The sequence below is a fragment of the Hippopotamus amphibius genome, chromosome 15, assembly GCF_030028045.1.
Source record: "Hippopotamus amphibius kiboko isolate mHipAmp2 chromosome 15, mHipAmp2.hap2, whole genome shotgun sequence".
Classification (NCBI taxonomy): domain Eukaryota; kingdom Metazoa; phylum Chordata; class Mammalia; order Artiodactyla; family Hippopotamidae; genus Hippopotamus; species Hippopotamus amphibius.
In genome coordinates, this window is record NC_080200.1 from 7,227,007 (window position 1) to 7,248,404 (window position 21,398).

At 37.6% G+C, this 21,398-nt stretch overlaps 1 protein-coding gene and 1 pseudogene across 1 annotated transcript in view; both read right to left on the reverse strand.

Moving 5' to 3' along the window:
• Positions 1 to 711: 711 nt before the first annotated feature.
• LOC130836626 (heterogeneous nuclear ribonucleoproteins A2/B1-like) lies at positions 712 to 1,772 on the reverse strand (annotated as a pseudogene).
• Positions 1,773 to 1,779: 7 nt separating this feature from the next.
• Positions 1,780 to 21,398, reverse strand: part of LOC130836179 (heterogeneous nuclear ribonucleoproteins A2/B1-like) — a 36,139-nt gene continuing 16,520 nt past the window's right edge. The window contains exons 2-4 of the mRNA XM_057708256.1: positions 10,623 to 11,357; positions 10,391 to 10,453; positions 1,780 to 1,971 (exon numbers count right to left, since the gene is read on the reverse strand). Coding sequence (XP_057564239.1) covers positions 1,780 to 1,971; positions 10,391 to 10,453; positions 10,623 to 11,357 — 990 coding nt within the window. The remainder of the gene's footprint in view (positions 1,972 to 10,390; positions 10,454 to 10,622; positions 11,358 to 21,398) is intronic.

Here is a 21,398-nt window from a genome sequence, read left to right on the forward strand (position 1 = left end):
AAAAAATATTTAAAAGGTAAAGACTAAAAGTGCAAAATTATCAAAGAAAGAGGACAAACTACTACTGTTTTACCTTTAGAATTATTAAATCTTAAATGTACAACAGCTTCTTAACTCTACACATGAACTAAATTTTTTACAAGAATGATGTTATGTCTTATTACATCATGATTCTAGCTAATAGTTTTTCAAAACTTTGAGAAAAATCTTGGAAAGTATTCAAATATCACCCAAAACTTTGAAATTTAACATTACCAAAGAGGGGATGCTTCCTCATTCTTCTTCTTTTTTTTTTGGCACACGGGCTTAGTTGCTCCGCAGCATGTGGGATCTTCCTGGAGCTGGGATCGAACCCATGACCTCTGCATTGGCAGGCAGATTCTTAACCACTGCGCCACCTAGGAAGCCCCTGCTTGCTCATTCTTACAGAGACCACTGGAGAGATACAACAATTCAAAAGCTAAGACACTGTCTCAAAAGCATTTTTATAGTCTTTCCTCCACAGGAAGGTAACGCTCTTACATAATCGAGTCCACTCACAAAACGGCCCTCTGCACCTGCTCTGCTGTCTTCTGCCACATCCCTGCACATTTATGGACGACTGAGATATGAGTTTCCTTAACATTGTTATTTCAATAACCTAAAGCTCTTCTGTTACCTCTGGGCTCTCAGCCTCTCCTATTTATACAGTCAAGCACATGGTAAATAAGCTCAATATCGTCTGGTCTCTCCATAATCCCCACTTGCTCCACTGCCTCCTGGACCAGAGTTTCCTCTACCGTATGATCCTCCCATGTTTCTGCTACCACTCAGTTTCCCACTCTTCAGTAAATCGTACTTAGAAGGTTTCTGCTTATAATTTCCCAAATCACTGCAATTTCTACTTCCATAATTTCTTCATAGTTCTCATAACCACCTCTGGAGCCCCCATCCAGGTTGCCGTATCGAGAACCTCTACAACCATATCCTCCTCGTCCTCCTCCATAGTGGCTAACCTCCAAATTGCCACCTCCAGGTCCTCCTCCACACCTATTATAGCCATTGCCAAATTTATGTTCTCTTCCACATCCATCAGGTCCTCCCCCAAAGTTCCTTCCTCGTCCTGCTCCATAATTTCCACCACCACCACCACCATGAGAATATCTGAAACCAAAGTGGCCTCCCCTCCCACCTCTAGAACTCTGGACTCCCTGCATTTTAGCTCTAGACAAGGCCTTTTGTACTTCTATACGATGACCATTGATGGTATGGTCTTTCTGCAACACGATCTTATCCACGGGATCATGGTCATCAAAAGTAACAAATCCAAAGCCTCTTTTCCTTCCAGACTCCCTATCAGTAATTATCTCAATAGCATCGATTTTTCCATATTTCTCAAAGTAACCTCTAAGATGATGCTCCTCAGTATCTCCTGTAATCCCACCAACAAACAGCTTCTTCACAGTGACAAGAGCCCCTGGCTTTCCATAGTCCTCTCTTGGGACAGCACGTTTGGGCACAACCGTTTTCCCATCAATGGAATGAGGTCTGGCAGCCATGGCAGCGTCCACCTCAGCCATGGATGAAAACGTGACAAAACCAAATCTTCTTGATATCTGGCTTGCAGGGTCCCTGATTAACACACAGTCTGTAAGATATCCCCATTGCTGGTAGTAGTTCCACAGACTTTCTTCTGTGATTTCAGAGCTCAAGCCACCAATAAAGAGTTTACAGAATGGTTCCTTTTCTTTCTTTCTCACATCCAGAGAAACAGATGTTGGAGTTTTCTTCATCACGGGCTTACTCCCTTGAGCCATTTTCCCGAAGCTGAGGGGGTTGAGGGAGATCTCCGGGGACGAAGATGAACCAAACTGAACCAGATGGGTCCCAGCCCTGGAGTGAGAACCTCTGCTGCTCCAGAAACAACACCTCTAGGAGCACCTCCACCGGGGACGTGGTGACGCTGCTACTGCTTCTGGAGCCAATGCCGCCCTTGAATCAGTCTTGAGCAACTTTCAATTTTCCTGCAAAACATCACTTAACAGAGTGACCTTTCCTGATCCAGTAATCAAAATTCAATTTTTTTTGTTTCTATAATACGTTTTATTTTATATTCATCCTTAAAAATATCTAGGCCTGGATTTTACAACAATCCCACACCAATGTCTATTCCTTACTATGTGAGAAAATGAGTAGAGTTTTTTGGGGTGTTTTTTTTTTTACTATTATTATTGAGATATGGTTGCTTTACAATATTGTGTTAGCCTCCACTGCACAACAAAATGAATCAGCCATACACATACAGATATCCCCTCCCTTTTGGACTTCCTTCCCATTTAGTTAACCACAGTGCATTAAATAGAGATCCCTGTGCTATACAGTATGTTCCCATCAGCTGTCTATTTTATACATAGTATCAATAATATATATGTGTCAATCTCAGTCTCCCAGTTCCTCCCACCCCACCCCTTTCCCCCAGGTATCCATACATTTGTTCTCTATCTGTGTCTCTATTTCTGCTTTCCAAATAAGACCATCTACACCATTCTTCTAGATTCCACATGTATGCACTACAAAATTCTTATTACATTCTCTGCGTTGATTTTTCTAATTTTTAATTCTATCTGCATTATTATCTATTTATTTTACACTGTTTTTCTCACCAAATTGGATATCCGGTGAATAGATGACTAATGTGGACTTTAATGTTTTACACCTGGATATTTACCTATTGCTTTGCCCTTACAAGGTGCTCAGATAATTTTTTTGAAAAAATGGTTCAAACTCAAAAACATATTTTTATAAATTTTTCAAATAAATTCAGTCAACTACAATTATGCACTGATATGATCTCTTTTGTGGTATACTGCAATCAATTATCCTTTAGATTTCAAATCCTTTCTTTGTCTAATCCATTATAAGACTCTAATCACAATATGTTTAAAATTTACATTTAATCAGTGCAGCTTTCCTCTTTAGTCTCTCGTTTCTGTTCTCAAAGCTATTTTTAAATTTAATTCCTGTTTTCCTGCCATAACTATTGATACTACCCTTTTCAAGACTCATGATGTCCTACTTTGGAGGGAAAAGTATTTGATCTTACCATTGACAGAGCACCTAATATATTCCAAGTTGTGTACTAAAATCCAGGGTTCAGAATTTCACTTAACAGAGTCATTGCCCCAGTTTATTTGGATCTTGGTGAGAGGAAAGTGTTAATAGAGTAATTAATGTCTAATCTACTGTTAGGTATAAACAGAAGGGATAAAGCGAGGAAGAAATTCACTACCATTACTGATGGTGAAGAGATTAGGGAAAGCCTAACTGATGACATATTTAACCAGAGAACGTAATTTAAAAAAGAAAGAGAGAGAGAGAGAGAGAAAGGTGGGAACTTCCCTGGTGGTGCAGTGGATAAGACTCAGAGCTCCCAATGCAGGGGGCCCGGGGTTCAATCCCTGGCCAGGGAACTGGATCCCACAAACATGCTGCAACTAAGTGTTTGCATGCCACGACTAAAGAGCCCACCTGCCGCAACTAAGACCTGGTGCAAAGAAATTAATAAATAAATGTAAAAAAACAAAAAATAAATAGGAGAAAAAAAAAGACCAAGCACAGGATGGGTAATGAATTTTCCAGAGAGGAGAACAATTTAAGCAGAGCAGGACCAAACACTACTTCCACTTCTTATTGATGTTCCTATTTAAAAAAGAAAAAAATCTGCCCTATTTTTCCAGGAAAGCTTCAAATACAAAAACAATAACAACAACAAAAACCTTGAATATTTCAAAACATTAACACTTATGATATAATTTTCAATAACAGAACTTCTTTTAAGAGCTAACTTAAAGAGATTTTATGAAAAAAAAAAAGAAAGGAGGGGGATACAAATGAACATTCTTCCCATCAGTATGGATGCCACACTCACCAGAATAGGCTGATTGGAGAAACAGGTCGATGCAGGCTCCCCTAGCTCTAAGAGCTGTCCTGTGACCCACTTCTGAGATGCAGCCTGAAGCTTGCTGGAGAAAGCAGTGACTTCTGCCTCTGAGTCCTCTTTTATGGAGAAAGTGGGTAATCCAGAAACACACCCTATCTCCCATCAAAGGCATTTGAGAGATTCTTCAATCTTTATACACAAATGTGTTAATACGGGGCCATTAACACTGTCAGAACTTGCCCTAGATGAAAAAAGTATAATACATCTATGTATGGGATAGTGTTTGCAGTTTCTATCAAGATGGTAATATTTCCTTTTTCTCCCACTATGGACACAGTCAACAAAAACAGGAGTGGAAGTTTCTATCTATCAAGCTTTCCAGAGAATGATGTTTTAATAGCAAAAAAATAGAGACTGTTTAAATGTTTATCGATAATAGAATATGCAAAATGTTTGTTAACAAGTCTATATCACATAGCTATTCTAAAAAAAATTAGTGTTTTGTGCATTCAACTAATTCCTGGTAAATTTGACATGAATTCAACTACCTACTCTTTCCTTACCCTTTGAGCTAAATAGTCTCTTTACTCCCTTTACTTCATTGACTGTGGTCTAACACTTTTATTAATTCATTTTTTCTCTGGAAACGAGTTAGTCGCAATCATAGACACGTCATTATGTAGTTACATTAGTGATTAAATGATGAATCCTTCACTTAATAGTCTAACACAGATAATCACTTTTAGCACTTTTCTCAAATGCTAATGCCTTAGAACTGCTTTCAATAATAGCATTTTAACTTTCCTGACTCTTCTGTTACTGTTGTCATGCATTTTAGTGCTACAAGTATTTTAATGTCCATGAGATGTATCTAGAATTGCTTTACGAAACAAAATTTATTCAGATTTATATGTAAAATGTACTTTCTTTTCCTATTCATTACTTTTTGGATTCCTGGTTTTCAATCTGGAATTACTTTCCTTTGGACTTAAAAACTCCCTCTAGTATTTTTTGTAATTCAGTGCAGCCCACATGAAATGTTTCACTTTAACTTTTTAAAGACATCTTTACTTGGGGTAATATTGATGCTGGTTATAGAACTCTAGTTTGATGTGATTTTTCTTAGCATTTTAAAAATGGTGCTCTCTTGTTTTCTATCTTATTTTGTTTATCTTTAGACATCACCAGTTAGCCTTTTTCTTGCTTATTTGGCCTCTATTCTCTAAAAGTCTATTATATTAAGTTTGGTTTTTAGGCCATATTTTAGCTCATTATTGTTTCTTGTGTATATACTTGACTCGGGGAATATTGAGTAATTAAAACAGTTGGTTGATGTATTTTGGGGGTGTTTATTTTAAAGATTTTTTTGATGTGGACCATTTTTTAAATTTTGATGTGAACCATTTATTGAATTTGTTACAATATTGCTTCTGTTTTATGTTTTGGCTTTTTGGCCCTGAGGCATGTAGGATCTTAGCTCCCTGACCAGGTATCCAACCTGCACCCCCTGCATCGGAAGGCAAAATCTTAACCACTGGACCACCAGGGAAGTCCCAGGTTGATGTCTTTTTGAACCAGGCTTGTGTATATTCACTCCTGATATCAATTCCTCCCCACTTTCTCTCTACTCTTCTTTTCATCACAACCTGCTTCTCTTTTAACTCTGTTCTGAGTTTTCCAATATTGTCCCTCTTGGATTCTGCTGGGATATTTGCTCTTGAACTGTCTTGCAGTTTAGTAATCTGATCTACTGATAGAATCAATAGCATCTTAGCTGCTTAAATTCTTAATTTCAGTTCTAACATAAACACAATATATAACTTTAATTTTTAAAAGAAAGCAGTTTCATGAGGAGAAAATGTATTCCATTTAGTACAATTAATTTCAAATAGATGGGGAAAATTGTAACTTGTGTCATATTAAAATATCTCAGACATCACTATTCATCAAAATTCATCTGAAGGACAGAGTGGGTGGAAAACGTGAGTGGAGAGAAGAGATTTGCATGACATATCTTGGTAAAGTACATCAAGCTAAATTATGTAAATACAATAATTCTGTCCAATGAAACAAAACACTGAAAAACCACTGGAAAAATGGGTGAAACTGCAAAATAGGCACACCATAAGGAAGGATAAGCTTGGATAACCGACAAGCATCTATTGTATGGCAATAAATAAATAAATAAATAAATAAAGCTAAAAGAATTTTTTAGAAAGAAAGGATACACTAATACTTTGTGTGAATCTTCTCTGACAACAGTCAATCTTGTCAACCTCAATACAAGTCAAAAATAAAGGGTCAGATTTCAAATTTAACTTTTGAATTAACTTGTAATCATAAGATACCATATTTCAAGGCTCAGAAAGAAGAAAAAGAAACGACTATCTTGTTCTCTGTTCTAAATGTGGACTACATTTTGAAATGATAATATTTTGTTTTCTTTGGTTAAGTACAAATATTATCAAAACCAGTGTCCTCTGTTTGGGTTTACTTTCTTAAATGTGTTTTCTACAAACTTTAAAATTACATAGGTCATGTTATATTTCCATTGGTGTTGGCTGGATAAAGCTATGCTTGGTGGTCACTTTTTTGTGTGCCAGCTTGCCGGGGCTAAGGGATAACCAGATAGCTGGTTAAGCTTGATTACTGGGTGTGATCTTGAGGGTGTTTCTAGAAGAGATTAGCATTGGACTGGATAGACTGAGTGAAAAGACCCACCCTCACCAGTGTGGGTGGGTGTTATCCAATCTCCTGAGGACCAAAAGAAATGGAACAAAAAGGTGTAGGAAGGGTGAATCCACCCTGGCTTCTTGAGCTGCTGATGTCCATCTATTCCTGCCCTTGGAAATCAGAGTTCCTGGTTCTCAGGCCTTCAGATTTGGACCCAAACTTCAGCCTTTCTGGTTTTCCAGCTTGGAGACAGTCATTTCTGGGACTTCTCCATATCATAAACCTGAGAAAATTCCTATAATAAATTCACAGATACATATGAAAAGTTAAGGTGAACTCAGGTTTACGTTTAAGCCAGATCATTGTATCTCAATCTCATGATTGGATTACAAGGAGAAAGGATTTGGACTCTTAAGCTGTTGCTAATTTATTGTATGAATTTTTTTTTCATTTGGTTGTGCTGGGTGCAGCCGGCGGGCTCCTTAGTTGTGGCATGCAAACTCTTAGTTGCAGCATGCAAGTGGGATCTAGTTCCCTGACCAGAGATCACACCCGGGCCCCCTGCATTGGGAACATGGAGTCTTACCCACTGTGCCACCAGGGAAGTCCCTGTGTGAATTTTTGATTGAAGGAATCATGTGGTTGTGCAAATTTCACTATAGTTTGGGTTTTGACCATTGCCACCCTAAAGGATCACTTACCTTTATCCTCTGAATCCAGCATCCCAGGAGAGTCATACTTGGACTTAGAGGGTCATGTTCTCTTTGGGGTTTACAGCAAGAAACACTCATATGTGGTGCCTTAGCCATTCTTCAGGAGACAATGCAATGTCTTCATTGCAGTTTTAAAATTTTACTATCATCTGACAGTTGCACAAATCTACTCATTTCTTACTGTCTACACATAGAGACATTCAAAATATATTATGCTATCTTCATTTTTATGTAAAATTATTATATTCTTTATGCTTTCAATCTCCCAGATTAGAAGCACATTAATTGTATAATACGTACCCATAAAAATGGCCACAATGGAAATGACAATACTAAGGGCAGCAAAAGACATGGAGCAACTGGAACTCTCATCCATTGCTGGCAGGTGTGCAAAATACTACAATCACTTGAGATATCGGGGCGGTATTTTCTTTTGTAATGTATCATGATTGATGCAGCTTTCCCACACAAGATAGTTGCTTTTCAGGAATAAAAAGTAATGTTCACGAAAAACTCCAGATAGAAATGCTTCTTAGAAGCTCAATTTACAACTGCCAAAACTTGGATGGGACTCCAACATCCTTCACTGCACAAATGGATAATCAATAGGACCCACCCCTGCCTGGGATACCCCTTGGAAATAAATGGAAGGTGGTTTTTTGAAAAATGATTTGAATTTTAACTAGTGTAAATTGACTCTATATATTAAAACAGCTATAACATGTAAACAACAACAATAATGATAATTTCCAGTTGCATTTTTATTAGATGCATTTCCAAACAACTGAAGAAGAAATAATGAAAACAATCCCACTTACAACAGCATCAAAACAATAAACAGCATAGGAATAAATTTAATAAGGATGTGAAAGATCTCTACCCTGAAAATTATAAAACATTAATCAAAGAAATGAAGACATAATTAAATGGAAGGACATCCCCGTTTGTGAATAAACAGAATGACTATTGTTTAAATGTCCACTATAGGCATAGCCATCTGTAGATTCAATGCAATCCTAATCAAGATTCCAATGGCTTGTTTTTACAGAGAGAGAAAAAACAGTCCTAACATTTCTGTGGAATCACAAAATCTCTGGTAGCCAATTCTGAGGAAAAACAAAAACAAAGCTGGAAGCATCACACTTTCTGATTTCAAACGTACTACAAACCACATTACAGACTCATCAAAACACTATGGTACTGACATAAAAACAGACACGTAGACCAACGCAGCAGAATAGAGAGCCCAGAAATAAAACCCCTGCACATGCAACTAACTAATATTTGACAAGGAAGCCAAGAATACTCAGTGAAGCAAAAACAGTCTCTTTGATAAACGGTGCTGGGAAAATTGGGTATGCATGTGCCAAAGAACGACACTAGAACCCTATCTTACACAACTCACATCGATGAATTCAAAGTGGATCGAAGAACTAAAGTAAGACCTCAAACAATAAAACACCTGGAAGGAAATAAAGGAAACATTCCTGAACATTGACCTTGGAATTATTTTTGTAACACTTAAAGCACAAACAACAAAGTCAAAAATAAACAGAGGGGACTATGTCAAAATGAAAAGCTCTGCACAGCAAAGGACATGAGCAACAAAACGAAAATGCAACCAATGGAATGGGAGAAAATATATGCAAACCACGTAGCTGATAAGGGGTTGATATCGAAAGTGCATATTTAAAGACACTTACACCTCTATAGCAAAAATACAAATAATCAAATTATGAAATGGGCTAAGGACATGAATAGACATTTATCCAAAAGAAGATATACACATGACCAAGAGGAAAATGACAAGGTACTCAACATCACAAATCTTTAGGAAATTACAAATCAAAACCACGAGAAGATAGCACCTCACACCTGATAGAATGGCTGTTTCCAAAAAGACAAGAGAAGGCAAATGCTTGACAAGATGTAGCAAAAAGAAAACCTTTGTGCACTGTTGGTGGGAATTGGTGCAGCCATTGTGAAAAACAGTATGGAGGTTTCTCAAAAAATTAAAATTAGAACTACATATGAATTTGACTTTTTAGTATATATCTGAATGAAACAAAGCCACTGTCCTGATAACCATCTATGCTCACATAATCATTGCAGCATTATTTACAATAACCAAGATATGGATATGACCTAAATATCTGTTAAAAGATGAATAAGGAAAAAGCTATAGTTTATACATATGTAGGTATCTGTATATATGCATATACATACATATACATAAACGTATATATATATATATACACACACACAGATACAGTGGTATAGTATTCAGCCATAAAAATAAGAAAATCCTTCATTTGCAACAACGTGGATGGTTCTTGAATGCATTATACTAAGTGTAATAAGTCAGAGGAAGACAAATGTTTTAGGATCTCACTTATATGTGGAATCCAAAAAAACCAAATTCAAATAAATAAATTCATCGGAAAGTAAGATGATATTTACGGTTACAGAGGCAGAGAAGAGATGAGAGGAGAAATAGGATGAATGTTGTCAAAAGGTACAAACTTCTAGTTATAAGATAAATAAAAACAAAGGATGTAATGTATAACAAGACCGTAATGAACACAGCTCTATGCCGTCTTAAAGGGAATTAATCCTGAGAATTCTTATCACAAGAAAAAAGTTTTTCTTTTTTATTTTTGGTAACTGTATGAAATGGACATTAAATTTATTGTGGTAATCATTTCATAATATATGTATGTCATATTATGATACTGCACACTTTAAACTTTGATCTCATAAAATTAGAAAAATGTTTTTAAAGATAAAAAAAGTGCAAAAGATAATTGGGAGATTGGGATTACCATATATACCTTACTAATAAGAAAAAATATCAAACTGTACACTTTAAATATATGTAGTTTGTTGCATGTCAATTATATCTCAATAAAAATTCTTTAAAAAATATTGCTGGTATTTATGTCAAAAAAGGGTAAAAGATTATCAATGAAAGAATACATATTACAGCTGTTTTTGCTTTCAGTTTTTATTAAATCATAAATATACAACAGCTTCTTAACTCTGCACACTCACTAAAATTTTTTAAAGGAATAACATGTCTTATTACACGATGACGCTGCATAATAGCCTCCATAACCAGGGCTACCTCAAAAATTGCCATCTCCAGCTCCTTCTCCATACCCATGACAGCCATCCCTAAATTTACGACCACTTCCATATCCATCAGAGGCTTCTCTAAAGTTCCTTCCATGTCCTGCTCCAAAATTTCCACCACCACCACCACCATGAGAATATCTGAAACCAAAGTGGCCTTCCCTCCCACCTCTAGAACTCTGGACTCCCTGCATTTTAGCTCTAGACAAGGCCTTTTGTACTTCTATACGATGACCATTGATGGTATGGTCTTTCTGCAACACGATCTTATCCACGGGATCATGGTCATCAAAAGTAACAAATCCAAAGCCTCTTTTCCTTCCAGACTCCCTATCAGTAATTATCTCAATAGCATCGATTTTTCCATATTTCTCAAAGTAACCTCTAAGATGATGCTCCTCAGTATCTCCTGTAATCCCACCAACAAACAGCTTCTTCACAGTGACAAGAGCCCCCATCTTTCCATAGTCCTCTCTTGGGACAGCACGTTTGGGCACAACCGTTTTCCCATCAATGGAATGAGGTCTGGCAGCCATGGCAGCGTCCACCTCAGCCATGGATGAAAACGTGACAAAACCAAATCTTCTTGATATCTGGCTTGCAGGGTCCCTGATTAACACACAGTCTGTAAGATATCCCCATTGCTGGTAGTAGTTCCACAGACTTTCTTCTGTGGTTTCAGAGCTCAAGCCACCAATAAAGAGTTTACAGAATGGTTCCTTTTCTTTCTTTCTCACATCCAGAGAAACAGATGTCGGAGTTTTCTTCATCGCGGGCTTACTCGCTTGAGCCATTTTCCCGAAGCTGAGGGGGTTGAGGGAGATCTCTGGGGACGAAGACGAACCAGACCGAACTGGACGGGTCCCGAACCTGCAGTGAGACTTGGTGATGCTGCTACTGCTTCTGGAGCCGCTGCCGCCCTTGAATCAATCTTGAGCAACTTTCAATTTTCCTGCAAAACATCATTTGAACTGAATGACCTTTCCTGGTCCAGTAATCAAAATTCTTATTGCATTTTCTCTACATTGATTCTTTTCGAACTCAATTTTCTCTGCATTGTTATCTATTTTTGATACAATTTTACTCGCTAAATTGGATATTCAATGAAGAGATCACTAATGTGGACTTTGTTTTACACCGGAGATATTTACCTATTGCTTTGCCCTTAGGATGAGCTCAGATAGTTTTTGAAAGAAACTATTAAAGACTCCTAAAAGGATTTTTCTAAATTTTACAAAGAAATTCACTTAACTACAGTTATGTAATGATATCATCTCTTTTGTGGTATACTGCAATCAATTGTCTTTAGGATTCCAAATCCTTTCTCTGTCTAATCCTTAAGACTCTAATCTAAGTAATGTCTTTAAAATTTATATTTAATCAGTACACCTTTCCTCCTAAAAGTCTCTTGTTTCTGTCTTCAAAGATAGTTTTTAAAGGAGAAATCATTTCATCCCTGTTTTTGCACCATAATTATTAGTACTATCCTTTTCATTACTCAAGATGTCCCAGTTTTCAGGGAAAATTACTTGATCCTTCTAATGATAGATAGAGCACCTAATATATTCCAAGCTGTGTACAAAAACCCAGGATTCACAATTTCACTTAACAGAGTCATTGCCCCAGTTTATTTAGATCTTGGTGAAAGGAAAGTGTTAATAGAGTAATAAATGTCTAATCTACTGTTAGGTATAAAAAAATGTTGTGATAAACAGTAAGCTCCACACTGAGACAGAGAATAAGGGAAATATGGGGGAAGTGAAGTAAGAAGGGATAAAGGGAGGAAGAAATTAACTACCATTACTGATGGTGAAGAGATTAGGGAAAGCCTAACTGAGGACACGTTTGAGCAGAGAACTTAATTTTAAAAAAAGAAAGGAAAAAAAAGTGATCAAGCACTGTGTGGGTAAAGAATTTTTCAGAGAGAACAATTTTAACAGAGCAGAGACAAATTCTACTCCACGTCCTAGTGATGTGGATTGTTTTTTACATCTCTCCTGTTATTCCAAGAAAGCTTCTAATACAAAAATATACAAAACCTTGAATGTTTTATAACATTAACACTTAGGATATAATTTTCAATAACACAACTTCTTCTTTTAAGAGCTAACAAATAGATTTAACCAAAAAAAAAAAAAAAGGATGCAAATGAGCATTCTTGCCTCAATACAGGTGGCATACTCACCAGAACAGGCTGATCTGTGCAAGAAGTCGATGCTGGTTCCCCCAAGTAACAACAGCTGTCCTGTGACCCACTCCTCAGATGCAGCCTATGGCTTGCAGACAAAAGCAATGACTTCTACCTCTGATTCCCTTTTTTATAGAGGGAGTGGGTAATCCAATCAGTGGATAATCCAGAGACACACCCTATCTCATATCAAAGGGATTTGAGAGATTCCTCAATCTTTATGCACAAATGCAAAAATATGGGGTCATTAACACTGTCAGAAAGTGTCCAAGATGAAAAAACATAACATATCTGTGTATGGGATGGTATTTGCAGTTTCTATCAACGTATTAATATTTCCTTTTTCTCCCACTATGGACACAGTCAACAAAAACAGGAATGGAAATTTCTATCTACCAAGATTTCCAAAAGTTGATGTTTTAATAGCAAAAAATAGAGACTGTTTAAATGTTTGCCAATAATAGAATAACCAAAATGTTTGTTGACAAGTTTGTAATGTCTATACAACACAGCCATTCTAAAAAAAAAAAAAAAAGAATAGTGTTTTATGCATTTACCTTTCAACTAATTCCTGGTAAATTTGACATTTCAACTACCTTACTCTTTCCTTACCCTTTGACCTAAATAGTCTCTTTACTCCCTTTACTTCATTAACTAGGTTTTAACTCTTTTATTAATCCATTTTTCCGCCTGAAACTTGTTAGTCACAATTATATACACATCATTGTGTAGTTACATTAGTGATTAAGTGATGAATCCTTCACTTAATAGCCTAATACAGATAATTACTTTTAGCACCTTTCTCAAATGCTAATACCTTAGGACACTTTCAATACCACATTAACTGTCCTGACTTTTCTATTACTGTTGTCATGAATTTTAATGCTACAAGTATCTTAACATCCATGAGATGTATCTAGAATTGCTTTACAGAGCAAAATCTATTCATATTTATTTATAAATGATCCTTTCCTTTCCTCTTCATTTCTTCCTGCTTCCTGGTTTTAAAATTTAACTTTTAAAATGACATGTGCTGCTAACAATGAAATGTTTCACTTTACATTTTTAAAGACATCTTTATTTGGGGCAATATTGATGCTGGGTAGACTTGTTTGTCAGAAGTTTTTTTCAGCACTTCAAAAATGGTGCCCTTTATATCAAATTTTATTTCTGTTTAGATATCACCAATTTGCCTTTTTTGTGCTTATTTGTTCTCTGTATTCTCCCAAATCTTTTACATTGACATTGGTTTTTAGACTATAGTGTAACACAGCAATTCCTGTGTATTTACCTGACTCAGCAAATGTTGAGTTAGTTGCATCTGCAGGTTGATGTCTTTCATCAGTTTGAAACATCCTTGTGTATTTTCACCTCTGATATCAGTTCCTCCCTGTTTTCTCCCTATTCCTCTTTTAATCACATCCCACTTCTCTTTTAACTCTGTTCTGAGTTTTTCAATATTGTTCACTTTTAGGTTTTGTTGGCATATTTGCTCTTGAACTGTCTTGCAGTTTAGTAATCCGGTCTATCACTGGAATCAATACCTTCTTAATTACTTAAATTCTTAACTTTAGTTCTAAAAAAAACCATACCTAGCTTTAATTTTTGAAAAAGATAAGTTTCATAATGAGGCAGAAATATATCCCTCTTAATATGATAAAACTCAAATACATAGGGGAAAATTGTAACAGATCATATTAAGATATATTAGGAATCAGTATTTATCAAAATTCACAAGAAGGATATAGGGGGTGGAAACCCTGTGTGGGGATAGAGATTAGCATTATATACATCTGGTAATATACATGAAGCCAAATAATGTAAATACAGTAGTTCTGTCAAAGGAAACACAAGACTAAAACCCCCTGGAAAAATAGGTCAAACTCTATAATAAGTACCCCTAAAAGAGGAAAAACCAGTACTCTGTGCAAATGTTCTCTTACAACTGTAAATAAATCATATGAAATCTCCATAGAGATCAAGTAAAACAGGGTCAAATTTAACTTTTAAGTTGACATGTTCTGCAAGAATAAAACACTGTATTTCAAGGCTCAGAAAGAAAGAAGAAAGGGATATAACATATCTTTTCTTTGTTCTGATGTGGACTACATTTTGAAATGTTAATATATAGATTTTTTGGTTAAATACAAATGTTATAAAAACTAGTTTCCTCTGCTTATGTTTATATTCTTTAATGTGGGTTCTATAAAATTTTAAATTATGTAGGTCACCTTGTTATATTTCTACTGGTGTTGGCTGGATAAAGCCATGTGTGATGGTCAATATTTTGTGTCAGTATGACTGGGCTAACGGATACTCAGTAGGTAATTAAGCACCATTTCCTGTGTGTTCTTGAGGGTTTTCTGGAAGACATTAGCATTTGATTGGGTTGACTGAGTAAACAGATCCACCCTGTCCAATATGGGTGGGTTTCATCTAGTTTGCTGAGGGCCCAAATGGAACAAAAATGTGAAGGAAGGGGAACCCATTCACTCTTCCTTAGCTGGGGCATCCATCTTTTTCTGACTTTGGAAAAGATGTCCTAGTTCTCATGACTTCAGACTTAGACTCAATTATACCACCAGCTTTTCTGGTTCTCCAGCTTGGAGATGGCCATTTCTGGGACTTCTCTACCTCGTAACCCTGTGACCCAATCCATGTAATAAATTACCAGATATATATGAAAACTTTTGTTGAACTGATCAATTTTATATTTTAAACAGGTCATTGTGGCTAGAATCTTACAATTGGATTATATGGAGAAAGAATTTAGAATCTTAAGCTATAGTTACAAACTTACTGTAGTATATCACTGAAAAGATGATATCTTTGCATAAATATAGGTAGCAGATGGATTTTAAATCTTTGAGAAAGTAAATTTTAGTCTTTGAATAATTTATTACATAATTGGTCTGGATTTAGCACTGGATGATGACCTTCATCTTTCTGTCCTTGTCTCACATCTGCTTTATGATGTTCCCAAATCCTGTTCTCAACGTGTGGTGCCTATACCAGAAACATCACCTGGGAACCTCTTAGAAATGAAAATTCTCCATTCTCACCCCAGACCTATTTGGGTTGAGGTCCAGTAATCTGAGACTTAAGAACCCTCTAGATGTTATCTGTAGTGAGGTGGATGGACCTAGAGTCTGTCATACAGAGTGAAGTAAGCCAGAAAGCAAAAAACAAATATCATATGCTAATGCATATATATGGAATCTAAAAAAACAAAAACAAAAAAATGGTACTGATGAACCTAGGGACAGGACAAGAATAAAAACATAGATGTAGAGAATGGTCTTGAGGACATCAGAGAGAAGGGGAAGCTGGGACAAAGTGAGAGGGTAGCATAGACATATATATGCTACCAAATGTAAAATAGATAGCTAGTGGGAAGCAGCTGCATAACACAGGGAGATCAACTCTTGATGCTTGGTGATGACCAAGGTGTGGGATAGGGAGGAGGGGGAGGTAGGCTTAAGAAGGAGGGGATATGGGAATATATGTGTAAATACACAACAGGGAAAAGCTAAATTGGACTCCATGTTGAATCTGTTTATTTTACATTAACCTTTTGTGGGAAGACATTCTGGAACCTTTTTGAAACATTGAAAATGTTGAAGTATGTGGGCCAAGCGATGGGATTCAGAATGTCCTGCTTGAGCAGTGGAGGAGCTGAGGGTGCGGGGCGTGGAGACTAATATCACCCTGTTTGGTCCTGAGGGATGCCTGGTTAGCCAAAGACGGGTAAGATTCCTCAGAGGAGGAACAACCTAAGACAGGCACAGTCGCAGAGGGGCCAACACGGGTGGGGCACAGACCCTTAATCCTTTTGAGAGAGGTCTCCTGCCCCCAGGGCTGCTTTGCTCTCCACGCCCAGCTCAAATCAGGACCCAGGAGGCAAACAAAGATCATTGCCCCCAGTCATGTGAGGCCTTTGATTGTTTATGGGATTAACCTGGGAGTGTTAGACCCTTAGGCTATGCCGAGAACTCAATAAAAGCAACGTGGGATCAATCAGCAAGGCTCTTGATCCTAGAGGTCTTGAGTCCCCCGGTCCCATCTTTCTCTTCAGTCTGTGTCTGTGTGTTCTTCAAGCTTGCGGCACCTGTCACTCACCTCGAGTCGCCGAGTTGATCCCAGCAACCTTTGTATTCTATTGCTTTTGCTACAAGTTTAGAATGTTGCTTTATCCTGAAATATAGAGGATAGCCCATTCTCAAGCCTCTGACCTTTAAAAGTATAACACTTTTCCATTCATTAAAGTTGCAGAACAAAGAATAACATTTGCCTTGTTGGAGGTTTACAGGAACATCATGACCTGACCTCCGTGGACAGCTGCAAGAAAAGGATTCTGCCACCAAGAAGTCTGCAACAACCAACAACATGCCTTTCCCCTTTTTAGCATAAAAGGAGCCTGAATTCTAACTCAGGCGAGATGGCTTTTTGACAGACACTGGTCTGCCATCTTCTCAGTCTGCCAACTTTCCGAATAAAGTCATATTCCTTATCTCAACACCTCGTCTCCGATTCATTGGCCTGTCGTGCAGCGAGCAGAGCGAGCTTGCACTCGGTAACAAATACAACCAATTAACTTTGTTGTACAGCAAGAACTGCACAACATTGTAAAACAATTATACTCCCATAAATATCTGAGAGAAAAAAACCCTCTAGATGACTGTGATGCACTCTATACTTTGAGACACATTTCTCCAGGGAGAGAAGAAGGGCAGAATATCCAAATGAGCTAAGAACATTCTCCATGGATGGTAGACTTTGTTCCCATTTTGCTCAAATTTCACATTTCATGTTGTTTCTGGAGAGAATGCTCAAAAAAAAAATATGCCCTAACCTCACAGAGGAAACAATTAGACCATGAAACTGAGGCAAAGCAGAAAAACATGGTTTGTGTTTTAGACACCCAGTAAGGATAACAAGCTTCATATTCCAGAGGTCAGTTACTGGAATAATTTCCCAGGCCAAGTTTTTTAGCCTTGATTTTGGAACCTTAACAATGATCATACTCCAAGTAAGAGTATTTTCCACTTGGAGAACCTTGACAGCAGTCTCATTGCCTTCATTGCCACACTAGATTCAGAGTCAAGGAAATTCATGGACCTGGGTCACAGCATAGGACACAAAGTAAACATGTTTCCCTAATGAATGTTTATTCAATAAACTTGTGCTAAATGAATAATTGATGGCTTCTTAATTCACAGAAACCAGACAGAGTGATAGCTCACTAGGTCAGGAAGGCAAAGAATTCCTTTATACATACAATGTTGCATTTTTTTAGTAGTGTAATGTGAAGAGTTAGTATAGTATTTTATTAAAATTGCATTCTGAAAATTTTTCAAAAACCTCCAAATCTGAAAGTATGGAAAATTATCTTCTGTGAACCCATCACTTCTTTCAAATATTGTCAACTATTCAGCAGTCTGGCCTTGTTTATGCTTACATCTACTTCCCCAGAATTAACTAGCTGCTTATTGCTGACAGCACTTCAGCAATATTTCACTGAAATATTTCAGTTTCTCTTCCAGATGAGAACTTTTGGAATATAAGCACAACAGCATTATCACACACAAAAATAAAAATAAGTTGTTTCTGGGACTTCCCTGGTGGCCCAGTGGTTAAGACGCCATGCTTCCAATGCAGGGGGTCTGTGTTCAATTCCTGGTCAGGGAACTAGATCCTACATGCATGCTGCAACTAAGAGTTCATGTGCTGCCATTAAGGAGCCTACACAGCACAATCAAATAAATAAATTTAAAAAAATAAGTTGTTTCTGTAATCAATCATCTAGTCATTATACAGAGTTTCTAGTTTTTCAACCTTGTTTCTTTTTAAAACACTATCATCTATCTATCTATCTATCATCTATCTATCTATCTATCTATCTATCTATCTATCTATCTATCTATTTATGGCTGTATTGGGTCTCTGTTGCTGAGCACAGGCTTTCTCTAGTTGCAGCAAGCTGGGGCTACTCTTTGTTGTGGTGCTCGGGCTTCTCATTGTGGTGGCTTCTCTTGTTGCAGAGCACGGGCTCTAGGTGCACAGGTTTCAGTAGTTGTGGCACACAGGCTTAGTTGCTCCACAGCATGTGGGATCTTCTCGGACCAGTGCTTGAACCCATGTCCCCTGCATTGGCAGGCAGATTCTTAACCACAGTACTACCAGGGAAGTCCCTCAATATTGTTTCTTGAGTTTACATTTTATCAACATTGGAGTCAGGATTTTAATAAAACCCATATCTTGCAATGGGCTGATCTGTTTCTGAAATTATTTTTAATATCTGTAGTTCATAATTCTTGGAGCACAGCTGGGATATCTGTGTGGCTGTGCACCAGTTGTGAATTATTAATTGAAGAAATCAAGTTATGTTGCAAAGTTTACTGTAGTTTGGGTTTTGATCCTTGCCACCCTAAAAGGTCACTTACCTTTTTCCTCTGTCATCCACCATCTCATGAAAGTCATTGTTGTAATTAGGGGTTCAAGTTTTGTTTGGGGGTTTTTAGCAAGATATATTCATATGTAGTTACAGCCATTCATCAGAAGACAATACAATGTCTTCATTGCAGTTTTAATATTTTATGAATTTTGACAGCTGCACACATTTCCTAGTTCCTTGCTGTTCACAAATAGAAACATTCAAAATATATTATCCTATCCTCTTTTATGTAGAATCACTATATTCTTTTTAAATTTATTTTATTGAAGTACTGTTGATTTACAATGTTGTGTTAATTTCTGTTGTACAGCAAAGTAGTTCATTAATACATATATATGTATTCTTTTTAATATTATTTTCCATTGGTTTATCACAGGATATTGAATATATTCAATAGTTTCCTGTGTTATACAGTAGGACTTTATCATTCACTCATTCTCTATATGATAGTTTGCATCTGCTAATCCCCAATTCCCAATCCATCCCTCCCCCACCCCCACTTCCCCTTGGCAACCAAAATTCTCTGTGTCTGTGAGTATGTTTCTGTTTTGTAGATAAGATCATTTGTGTCATGTTTTAGATTCCACATATAAGTGATATCATATGGTATTTGTCTTTCTCTCTCTGACTTACTTCATTTAGTAGGATAATCTCTAGGTCCATTCCTGTTGCTGCAGATGGCATTATTTCATTCCTTTTTATGGCTGAGCAATATTCCATTGTATATATGTACCACATCTTCTTTATCTATTTGTCTGTCAATGGACATTTAGGTTATTTCCATGTCTTGGCTATTGTGAATAGTGCTGCTATGATCTTTGGGGTGCATGTGTCTTTTTGAATTATAGTTTTGTCCAGATATATGCCCAGGAGTGGGATTGCTGAATGGAATCATTATATTCTTTATGCCTTCAAACTTCCATATTAAAAGCACATTAATTGTGTAATACATACTGATAAAAATAGCCACAGTGAAAGTCGATTGAATCCTAGTTTGAAACAAGCCACTTACAAAAAGGAGATATTTGGAGAAAGTTGGAATATGTGTTTCTGAAGCAAATTTAGATCTGCTTGCCCAATGCACAGCAAAGCCAGTGTCCTGACACCTGGTTGTGGTGAAGGAAAGAACCAAATTTCTTGCAAAGCACCCAACATGGGGCCAAGCAAGAACAGGCAGCTCATGTTCAAAAGACCGGAACTCCCCAATGGCTTTTAGGGAAGCGTTTTATAGACAAAAGAGGGTGAGGGTCATGATGCACGATTTTCTGATTGGTTGGTGGTGAAGCAACAGGATGGTGTTTCAGGAGTTAATATCAACAACCCTCTGGTTCCAACGGGTCTGGGGTCTATGTGCTTGTGGTCAGCATGCAGTTAACTGCTTCCACGTGGTGGAAGGTTTTGTTTTATTTTGTGTTTTGTTTTGTTTTGTTTCAGGCAAGGCTTTAATGGGGCCCCTGCTTCAGTAGGGGGGAAGTGAGAACAAACAACAGGTTCATTTGTTTACCCACTCCCTGGAGGGGGGTGGGGCGCAAATTCGTTCCTTATATAGGCTGAGGGTAGGAAAATGGTGAGTTGAGGGGCCAGGTGTCCCAGGACAGGGAGAAGGAGTTGAGTGGGAACTGGCCATTGCGAGACCCGGACCCCACTGCGGGCAACTCCGGAGTCTGCAGACCCGAGTTCTTCCGGAGCTCAGCTCAGACCTAAGCCCTCTCCAGCTCTCGGTGTGGGGGCTGGGCCAGCAGCCAAGACTTCGGGCGTCCTGTCCCTTCACTGTGCATGGTGACTTTGGCCCCAGAGCCTCTCTGGGCAGCTCTGCACCCGCAACCCCACATGTCCCCAGATGTGTCCCCAGATTTTGCGTTGATCCAGGGTGGGGGGTGGGCATCAGACTGGGTGTCTAGATTTTATGTGTGGGTGAAGCTTTAGTCTGTGGGGTCCCCAGTGCCTCCTTTCTCCCAAAGAGGACCAGTTTTCTCCTGAGTTTCCCAAATGTTTGGGAAGCAGAGTCTCAAATCCACGAAACTGTCCCCCAGCCTAGCTCTTCCCAGGGCTGGCATTAAATCCATAAATTTCCAGGTCCCTTCCCACCTTCCCAAAGTCAACTTCCTCTCTAATTCACCGCATTGTTATCAACTATTCGTCATCCGTGGTGCATTTCAAATAGACACAGTTTTCTTTTTTCCAGGGCAGAGAACTTGTGTGTTTATTGATTTAATAATAAAATCAATTGTATTATTAGTGGAAATTAAAATTAATGCTCACCCTGTGTCAGGAACTGTGCAAACTTTGCATATCTCATTTAATCCTAACACCTACTAA